Source organism: Emydura macquarii, unplaced genomic scaffold, assembly GCF_026122565.2.
Source record: "Emydura macquarii macquarii isolate MOO-44397 ecotype Brisbane River unplaced genomic scaffold, CSIRO-AGI_Emac_v2 contig_1027, whole genome shotgun sequence".
Taxonomy (NCBI): domain Eukaryota; kingdom Metazoa; phylum Chordata; order Testudines; family Chelidae; genus Emydura; species Emydura macquarii.
Window position 1 is genome coordinate 6,874,778 of NW_027131164.1, and position 10,705 is coordinate 6,885,482.

Consider the following 10,705-nt stretch of genomic DNA (forward strand, 5'->3'; position numbering starts at 1 on the left):
TGGACTTGGGCTGGACCTGGGGCTCTGGGACCCTTCCCCGCAATGGAGTCCCAGAGCTTGGGCCCTGTAAGCCCCAGCCATGTCACGGGTCTTTTATTCCAGTCTAGTTGTACCTTTAAGGCCCCAATGGGAACCAGGGCATGTAAGTCTTGGGTTTAGGTGCCTAAGTCCCAGTAGCGGCATACTGAGGGGGGGGCCAGACTACCTGCACTAGCCTGGGAGGGGGTGCTGGCCTGGGGGAGGCAACGGCTGGGCCCTCCTCCTCCTTGGAGCAGCCCCTGCTGTCGCAGGTGGCCAGAGGCCACCAGACTTTAACATCCCCTGCAGCTACACAGACCCCAGCACAGGCCTGCCGGTGGCCAAGGGCTCCCACTGCAGGGGGAGCAAACATCCTCCCGGCTCCTCTGCCCTCATGCTGGGCACAAGGAGGGAGCTGCAGGGACCCTGGCCGCACAGGGGCCAGGCAGCCAAAGACAAGGCTCTAGGGCAGAGCCTATCACACCGACCCTCCTCCCCTCTCCCTGCCGCCAGGCGGCCTGGGGGCACCTGCCTCTGTCACTCCTGCTCTCCACCACACCCGTCAGTGGGGGAGAGTGGGAAACAGGCCCGCAGACATGCCTCGTGGGGTGCTGCCACCAATGGGGGATGCAAATGTAAGTATTGGCCCCCAGGCGCCGGAGACCCCTGGTATGCCACTGAGTCCCAGTTTTGGCTCCACTGCGATCCACAAAACTCATGACAAACCCTGTAGGCACCTAAATTTACTATACAGCTGTTTTTCAGAGTAAAAGTTCCCTAGGTACCTATGATCCTGCCTCAGGGCATGTGCACTGCTGCCTCACTTTAGGCATCCAGATGCCTATCTCCTACCTAAGCCCCAGAGTGACTCATGCACTGGGGAAGACAGGTGTTCAGACACCTATGTCCTGTGTGGGACCCGAGCCAGCAGGTGTGCTCGGAGACTGCCTACCAGAGCAGGTCCCATTCAAAAGCTGGAGGTGGAGGCGGCCACCTTATAACTTTTAGTGTGGTACTTAGAGCAATCACCGGGGCTTGAAGGATAAGATAGGAAGCAAGCCCATGGTTCTGCTCCCTTTTCACTAGGGCAGAAGTAGCCTTGAGGGTACAGGGAATGTTAGGCTGCAACGGTCCCTAGAGCTGGGGGAGGCACTAAACATGAGTCAATCACAACTGCAGCATTCCTACTGGGGTGGTGCTTCTCCACACAGCCCCCCACTGATATGGAGCTATTTAGCTACATCTCTTAAAACTCCCCCATGAAACAGTTAAGTAGTCATATCTTCATTTACAGATGGGGAAATGGAACCCCAGAGGCTACATGACCTGGCCAAGGTCATGCACTGAGTCTGGCAGAGTTAGCAATAAGAGCTAATGCTCTTGCCTCCTATTCTGCAGCTGTGATCACAAGGCCCTCTTTATTTCTGATAACACCATTTTAATGATTATTTCTGTTTGGAGAGGGAATTAAAGAACTAGGCATGAATCAAAATCATAATAACAGACTGTATCTAAGCTAACTTTCAGGGTTTGTTAGAAACCAGCAATCTCTGTACCTGTTACACCTTGACATAGTACACCAGTTGTACAAATTTATATGTGCAAATTTTATGTGGTTGGTGCAGTATATGATTTCAATATGATATATGCCTATGTATGATATATGCCTTGAAGGCGGATAGATTTGATAATCTAATAGGTCTTCTTTATCTGTGCTATGATTACTGATCTCTCAGGATACAGCTGAGATCACTAAGCTTGTTTCACTTAATACATACATTGGATTGGCAATCTAGGCTGAGTTAAAACAGATTTGCAGCATATGGAATACTTTTCAATGTGGCTTGTTATTGAAATCATAGATATACAGTATTTCCTGCAAAGTATTGAATTCAGATACATATTTCAGACACTACATGAATGACATACTGAACATATAGATATACACATACTATGCTAAAACACCTTCCCAGGGCATATTTACCCACACACCCCTGCCTCCCCGAACAACTGGATGTCTCAGAAAATGTAAAGACAGAAAAAAGAGCTGGGAAAGATACAGTAAAGTAATAATTCTATAGTGCTCCAGTTGTTTAACATATTAGGCATCCAAGAACACAAAACGTGCATCCAACATAGTGACACCTATCTATGTACACAATATGCTGTACATCCCTGTAATGTTTTATGTCCCGGGGTAGACAAAGGGTTAACCCACTTTGTTCTGCTCCGCACAGCTCAGACCTGCATTGCAGCAGTGCACCATTTCTTCCCTTCTTTCATTTCTCTATGTGCATTGCTGGCCTCAGAGTGCAGAGCCAGGGTCTTTCTAAATCAATTTGAAGGAAAATATATCATTAAAACTTTTATTTTCATTGTATAATATGATGTAGCCAGTGTAGCATCTATCACTGAAAGTCAAAGTAACTTAAGGCTGGAACTGTTTCCTGGTTATAGAGAAAGGAGAACTGTTCTTGACTGCAGGGAACAACCGATCTTTTGATGTGGAGACCTTACAGTTACCATAGAGAGACCTTCTAGGTTAAAAAGCACCTAGAGTGTGAACCTTGCACATTTCTGTAACCTGAAGTGATTCACTGAGGTTAAGCTTTTAGATTCTGTTCAGTTGAGTTGTGGAGGGAGGGAGGGAGAGAAAGTGGAGGGCTTGATTTAATCTAGCCTGCTGATAAAAGGCCTACAGAATTTAATACAAATTTAACCTAACAGGTTCTATATAAAGTAGATAGGTTTCTATAGAAATTACTATTAAAACAAATAGAATTTAAGAGCGAATATCTTCACAAAATTTTAAACCATTCGACAGAATTTAATATCCCTGCTGTAAAAAAAGGTAATGTCCCTGCTGTAAAAACTTGTAGGCTAAGTTTGACAGTTCCATAAAAGGTTATTCTCTATTAAATTCTTTACGGATCTAGGAATCAGTCATTACCAGAATATGCTTTTCTGTCAGAGATACAATACAAGATATTGAGTGTGAAGCAAAGTGATATTTTTATTTATTTTCAGACATTCTTAATATTACTTAAGTTTCTTCATTTTAGATACATAATTCTAGAAATGTGGATAAATAGCTTGATTTATCAGCAATACTCGAACTAAATATACATGCTCTTCCAAATCCTAATATTAAAGTGCCTACAGACCGTTATGTTTAGTATTTTTGTATTGTTTTTTACATCTTTTAAAGAATTCATTTTAAACCCATTGATCTCCCCTTCCCCGCCCCCCCCCCCGCCCCCCCCACCAAAAAAAAAAAAAAGTGAGTAGATTGATTATTTGGCCAAATGATCAGTCCTTATTACACAGAAGATTGGTCAGAACTGTGGTTTGTAAATCCTAGCAGAATCAATTTGCCTTGCTCACTATTGAATCAGACTGATTTTAATATATTTCTGAAGCTCATTTAAAAAAACAACAAGCCAGCCCAACAACCCATGACTCAGGTATTGTGCAAGTGTACACATCCCCTTTGACTCAGAGCATTCTGAGATATGTACAGCAGCTACCCCGCCATCCCTATTCCTTTTGTTCTTTCTTCATTTGCTCCAGACACTTTGGATTTTTTAAGGAAGAACTAGCTCAACTATTAGATTTTTTTAGAGAAAGCGTCTTTAGAAGAAGGGATCTCAAAGTTCCAGTGGCAGGTTTGTCAGGCGGGGGGTAAAGGGATCTATGCCCGTTTGACACTGTTCAGCAGGTCTGTGAGTTCACTGATGTACTTGATGGTGTATTTCAGAGTCTGTATTTTGGTGAGAGGCTGGCCTCTTTGGCTGTAGACGGGAGGTAGGTAATTGCGCAAGGTGTGTAAAGCATCAGCCAGGGTCCTCATCCTGAGCTTCTCTCTCTCACTGGCTTTCCTTCTGCGCTGGGCTGACATCCTGGCCTTGGTGCCTTTCTGAGCCTTGGTCTGTCCAGCATTCTGTAAATATGTGGAAGGAAAATCCATCAGGCTGTATCCAATCAGGCTGCTGCCGCTGCTGCTCTTATAGGGCATCTCAATCACAGCTGGGCAAGGCGAAGAAGAGTAAGATTCAAAGGAAGGAGATGGAGATAAGCTGTGAGGGGATGAGATCTGGTTCAGCTCATAGGCCCCTGCATTGCTCTTCCAGTCCCAGGAAGATAGAAAGACAGAATTATCAGAGCCCAAACCGTCTTCCATATTCATCAACGTCTCATGCAATTTATCCATCCTGGAAGAACAGTGTGAGAAGTAATTCCCTTTGCTAACGAGCAATGGCTGAAGTCTCTATGTAGGGAGACCCTTTTATGACAGCAGAGGGGGGAGAAGTGACAAAGTGGGAAAGAGGGTTTGGTGAGGGGAGTTCAAAGGAGAACCTAAGTGCTAAGATGGAAAATGAACTCCTGATGTGTTATTTTCTTCTCACCGATAATTATCAGCCTTCAGCTAAAATACCTAAACTAACAGGCAACAGTGAGAAGGGAAAAAAGATTATCTTATAACTAACCAATTAAGGCTGCACATCTACATTTAACATTGCAGTGGAGAATAATTTAATAAAAAAGGCGAAGGAAAGAAGAAAACAGACAGATTTATTTTGTTTTACTAACATGGAATCTAAACAAAAATTATATTCTGTGAAGTGATCACTTGACTGGAAAAAGTGATCCTCTAAAAATACATAATACTATTTTCTGTGTAGTTATTTGAAGTCAATGGCATTAAAGCTGAGATGAATTTGCCCCACACTCTGCTGATGCAATATTCTTTCATAATCTGTGTTTTAGACATAACTCAGAAAAATGGTTTGCATGGTTTTCTGTTTACTCTTATAGCTTTACAGATTTCTCTTGACATTTGCTTATAACTTTTCTTTGACTCTCTTGCTTTTTTTATTAGTAGAACAAGAAGCAGAAAGGCTCATTCCCTTCAGCCTGCACATTCATTTACCATTATACATTGCCGAATTCAAAACAAAAAGAGTCTATACATGTAAACAATACTGAAGTACTATAAGTTAAAAATTACAAATATGATTTTAAAAAAAAAATAGCGTATGAGCTCTATGCCCAGACAGTAAACCTTTACATGGAGGTTATTAACTGAAAGTCGTAAGTACAGCAAACATACACAAAACAAAACAAAAAGCTATTTATGTAACATGCTGTACTTCTAGAAATCCATCCCTTGAATTAAGACAGAGGCAACTTTCATATATTCACAGACATCCTATTCCTGCATCCAATGATGTCACTGATAAAACTCCCAGTGAATTCAGTGGTGCAGCATTAGACCCATATCCCTTAAATTAATAATATTCAGTTCATATATAGCACTTTTCATCTGTAGATCTCAAAGAACTTTAAAAAGGAGGATAATCATCATTTACCCTTTTACAGAGGGAAAGCCAGATGTGCAGAGAGATGAGGTGCCTTGCCCAAGGTCATCTAGTAGGTCAGTGGCAGAAGTTGGAATAGAACCCAGGGCTTTTGACTCTACTGCACACTGAATCATACAGCCTCCAGTCACACCTTAACGTTAGATAGCAATTACTGTAATGTCAGCAAAAGAGAAAGAAACATAGAAGAGAGGAAATTTGGAGTCAGAAAGGAGTTAAAACAAGAGACTCCCTTTTAGGACCAAACTGTGCCCTTACAGGTCCAAATGCAACAGTGGAAAGCATAAATCTATATGTGAAGGCAAAACTTCACCCTTAACTTGTAATCTAGAAAATGATACTAAATTTCATAAAATTCTGCAAGTTTTTCCTGAATTCTGCAAATGAGGTTTTTGTGGGGGGCAACACCCATTCTGAAAAAGAGGGAGAGGAGATGCCCATGAATTTTATGCAGCCAGTGAATATTAAAATTTGATGGGAACATTCCATTTCTCTATGATTATGACACTTCCACTGGATTCATTAAGAAAACTTATTGTGTTCAGGCCTTTATACTGACAGTTCATAGGAGAAATGGTATGATATTAAACTGTTCTTGTGCATGAGTTAAATGAGTGAGAACCACAAAGCAAAGGTGAACAATTCTGGCACTTTGACGGAGTGGAGGCTTGTTACAATATTGAATGTCAGGGTACCACACCACACACCAAGCAAGATTTTCTCCAAATTTTACACTGAGCCCATTGCATGCTGTATGCTGGTTTGTTTCTTGATAAAGGAAAGTGAGTGGATTTAACCACGAGAAACATATCATGCAGTTGCCTTGGACATTAAAAAACAATGATACAAACTGAGGGATGTTTTCTGTGATTTCACTTAGTTGCATGGGTGCAACTGACAACATGAAAAAGAAAAAGAACGTCCTAAACTACCATAAATCAGAGATCATTTTTGTCCTCATTAAATTCTCTCTCCCACCTCTTTTTTCAGTTTTTCCTCTTATTGTGTTTCCTGGTGACAGCTCTTTCATATTTCACCTTCTCCTTCCATTTTATTTCTCATTTTTCCATCATAGTACCTTTTTCCACAGTGTCTCTTAACACAAGAACTAAAGTGGGCCAAAAAACAGGGGAACATTTTTGAAAGAAAAAAATTGGGATTAGGGAGTGCTGGGTCAAGGAAGTTTCCAAAAAATTAAATTGCTCTTATTAATAATATTTTATTTGGAATCAGATTTTTGACTCCTTAAAGAGAAATCAAAATTAGACACAATGATTTTACCCATCCTTAATTGTTGCCTTACTTTAAAGTAGTTGAAACCATCATCAACAAATGCTTCAGTAGTGTGCATAAGTATGTATGTATGTTCACAGTTCATTTTTACTAAGAAATATCATGTAAAAACAGCAAATACAAACTGAGGAAGATTTCTTGTGAATGCAAGAATTTCTTGTGAATGCAAGATTTCAGGTTCATAGCTATAAGTATCGGCTGCATATGAACCACTTTGAAGCATCTGGTGCTGGCACTGTCAGACAGGATACTGGACGAGGTGGACCACAGGTCTAATCCAGTATGGTGCCTCCTATATTCACATGAATCTATAAAAAAGGTAAAGGGCCAGATTTTGAGATGTGACCTCTCGTGCTCACAATTTTGTGCACTCAAAGATGCACCCACATTAATCGTGTCCACAAAATTCTGGCACAATATAGGATGTCAAGATTAGCCCCTAAGATTAGGATGTCAAGATTAGTCTCTAATAATAAACTAATTTGTATTAAAATCCATAACAGGGATAATTTGTTGATACTTGCAGACCACTTCACAATGTTGTTTTTACAATAGTAAAAATGAGATTATTTAAAATGTGCTACAAGGATGGAAGCTTTTACAAACAACCCCCGTTCTCCATGTAACTATTACATTTATTTTTCTGTATAATATAAAATATCTGATACTCTTTCCCTGCAAGCCTCAGAAGAAAATCAGAAAGCAGAGAAATTCAGTTATTATGGGCAGCACATCCCTAAAGCTTTCCTTTAAAATATGCAAAAATCATACATGAGGGATCTAAATTTCCCTCCATTTTACACAAATCTGGGAATGTCCCTTTTTGTTTTTCCACAAAGTAATAATGTTGAAGGCTATTGAGTTATGAGTCTAATATCATAGAAATACTCACTGATAAATGATAAGGCATTTTCTGCTTGACTGATAGTTTTGTTTTTTGTTTCAGTAATTTATTCTGCAGTATAAAAGCTAACATCTCAATCTTCATCTCCTTTAAAATGAGAAGTTTCTTGGTCATATTTCTGAATTTATAAGAGAAGAGGGGAAGAGGAAAAAAGTAACAAATCATTATTAAACTTGTTTCTGAATGAATGATTGCAGACAAAAGTAATTTTCTTAAATAAGCAGGAAAGGGACTAGAATAGAAATGGAAATAATCCAGTGAGGTTTATTTAATAGTATCCATATGTCTCTGGTGGAAGATTTAAATGTAACATAAATTGTGTAAAGAAGCCCTCACACCCATGAATATGTTCAATTTTTATTAATGTAAATTTATCCTTTGGGAAAATTTGCTATGGGAAATAAGAAAATATATCAAATAATATATTTTTGGCAAGCTTTGGAAATGGGTTGGCAAAATAAACATATAAACAAAAGGAGAAAAAGTGTTGCCGTTTCTGAAAAATATAGTGGCATCAGATTTTAAATGAATTTAACATGGGCAAATGTATTTCAGTAGCAAGTAGAGAAAGTAATATTTTAATATCTAATTTTATTTAAAATCAGGACAAAATTCCAATGAGACCTCCTATATTTATTCCAAAAAGATGAAGGATGTATTAATATTAATTACTTGTCTTATGGTAGCACAATGGTACATTAGACTCCAAGTGCTAAGAACCATATAAATATATAACAAAGAAACAGTCTCTGCCCCAAACTGTTTACACAACCGTACTTTGTTTTGCCTTTCAGTTAACAATTCCCCAGAGACTTTACAAATGTTAACTGATTAACATTTTATCCAGCAATTGTGAGATTTATTTCCTGTTTTACAGAGGGCTAAACCTAGGCACAGACCAGTTAATTATCTGAGTGAGCATTCACAGTTTGTATTGACCTCAGTAGAAATTCAGCACTTCTGAAAAATTAGCCCATAGGGGTTTTGCCCTAGATCACACTGAGTAGTAGCAAAGGACAGAAACAGTACCCCAAATTCCCAATTTTCAGTTTCACTTTAACCAATACACTATGCTCCCCCCCCCATACTTATCAGTAAATTGGCTACATGGGTTTTTCAAACAGTGAGAGACGTTTCCATATTCTTGCTTATGATGTAGGACATGATCTCATTTTGGATAAATACAAATTTTCTTAAGAGGACAATATTTTAAATAACATTGATGAATAGCTAATTACAATTCACTCCAAAAGAAAAATAAAAGTCTTTAATACAAGATGAAAATGTGGGTGATAATGACAGTGGGCCCAACTCTATAAAATGCTAAAAATCATCTGCGCTTACTCAAGTCAATGAGAGTTGTGTATGCACATTTGAGTTTAGAATTGGGACAATAACTATTACTTTCATCATTAGCAGGCATTTATGAACAATTGGGGATGGATTTTCAAAAGCACTCTAAGTGTTGACCTAACTCTGCTTTAATTAAAGTCACCTGGAGTTTTACTATGCTAAGCACTTTTGAAAATTTGATCTTTAAACTTCAGACTATGTTCTTAAGACACATTAAAAAAAATCTAACTAGAACCCTGATCCTACAAGCGGATCTTGCAGGCAGATACCATTGACTTCTGTTGGATTCTGTATGGTCATAAGGGTCACCCACCCAGTTCTCATTGCAGGATCAGGGCCTATACTTGACTTTAAAAACTCAGCTGTGAGTATTTGATCCTCCAAAAAGTGGCAATCCCAACTGACTGAAAAGTGACAGCAGCTCCCCAATTCATTAAAACAACTGATCTCTAAGCAACTGGCTTCCTAGATGAAAAGACTTACGTGTGGAATTTACACCTACCCACCTTTTAAGTAGGGATTTTATTACTTAGTGTTTTTCAGCTGATATTTGGGAATGTCTTTTTAATACCCCTGTTAACAGAAGTTGAAAGGAGAATAGACTATGTGGTTGGTCTTTAATGTCTGCTGGCCATTTCAATCAGAGGGAAAGGGCAAAGGGGGGAAAATAGCCTAACTTGGCTTATTTTGCTCAGAAAATGGAAGACAGCAGATGTTATCAAAATAATAGAGACCTATTCAATCAGGTGAATTTCAGTGTCCAGTTCCAAAGCCCTATTATTTCAGTTATTTTTCAGAGATCTGCAGTGATATTTTACCTCCTTAATTCAATCTGCCATATTTCAAAGTTAATTGTGATATTTTAAAAACATTTGAAGACCAACAACAGTACCCAACATTTCATTAAAAGCCTCGGCAAGTTATTTCTAAGTGATTCTCATGCTTTCTTCATGAAAAGCTTAATTTATTTTTAACAATAAAATGTTATTGTGTTCAGATAGCACTTATTACAAAGGCCATGATATTATCACGGAATTTTTAGTATATTTCATGGCAGAGGTGCAGGACAAATAACAATAAGGCACAAAAAGATCACAAAACATTGTAGTTTTCTCTACATTAACATACACAAGAGTACATTGAGAGGTGCTGAAAGGTGAGGTCTGGAAGTGGCAGTTAGAAAGTGAGTCTACCCTGCAGCAAATGTTGCGTCCTAAAACTGTTGTGTAGCATTGCTGCGTGCGGCTAGACAGTTGCCAAATTTCATTCCAGAGGTGGCTTCATTTTAGTGCTGGATGAAGTGATCCTCGTGGACATAGCTGGCATATCAATTTAATAATTATGAAACTACTGCTATCCTATGAAAAAAGGCAACGTATAAATTTGAGATAATAAACACAAAGAATAATTAGACTTCGTATAGTTTGCATGTTCAAAGAACTTCGCAAATATCAGGGTGCAAATTCAATGTAAGGCCTTGCTGAATTGAGGCCTAACAAATTAAAGGTGGCACAACACCTTTGTGAAATAGATAGGTGTGTAAGTATTATCCCCATCTTACAGGTAGGTAAACCGAGAGAAAGACAAGTGACTTGCTGCAGGCTGCTCAATAGGTCAATAGCAGAGCTGGAACTAAAGCCCACATCCCCTGATTTCTGGTCCAAAGTTCTAACTAGAGAATGCTGCCTTTACACATGATATCATTGGGCTCTTCCATTTCCCATCTATGCTAAAATCAATACAAAGTCCAGGAATGTTG

The 10,705-nt window shown here is 39.1% G+C and overlaps 1 protein-coding gene across 1 annotated transcript; it reads right to left on the reverse strand.

Moving 5' to 3' along the window:
* Positions 1-3,709: 3,709 nt before the first annotated feature.
* MSGN1 (mesogenin 1) lies at positions 3,710-4,228 on the reverse strand. The gene has a single exon (XM_067544869.1). The coding sequence runs from the start codon at positions 4,226-4,228 to the stop codon at positions 3,710-3,712; it is 519 nt and encodes a 172-aa protein (XP_067400970.1).
* Positions 4,229-10,705: the final 6,477 nt, after the last annotated feature.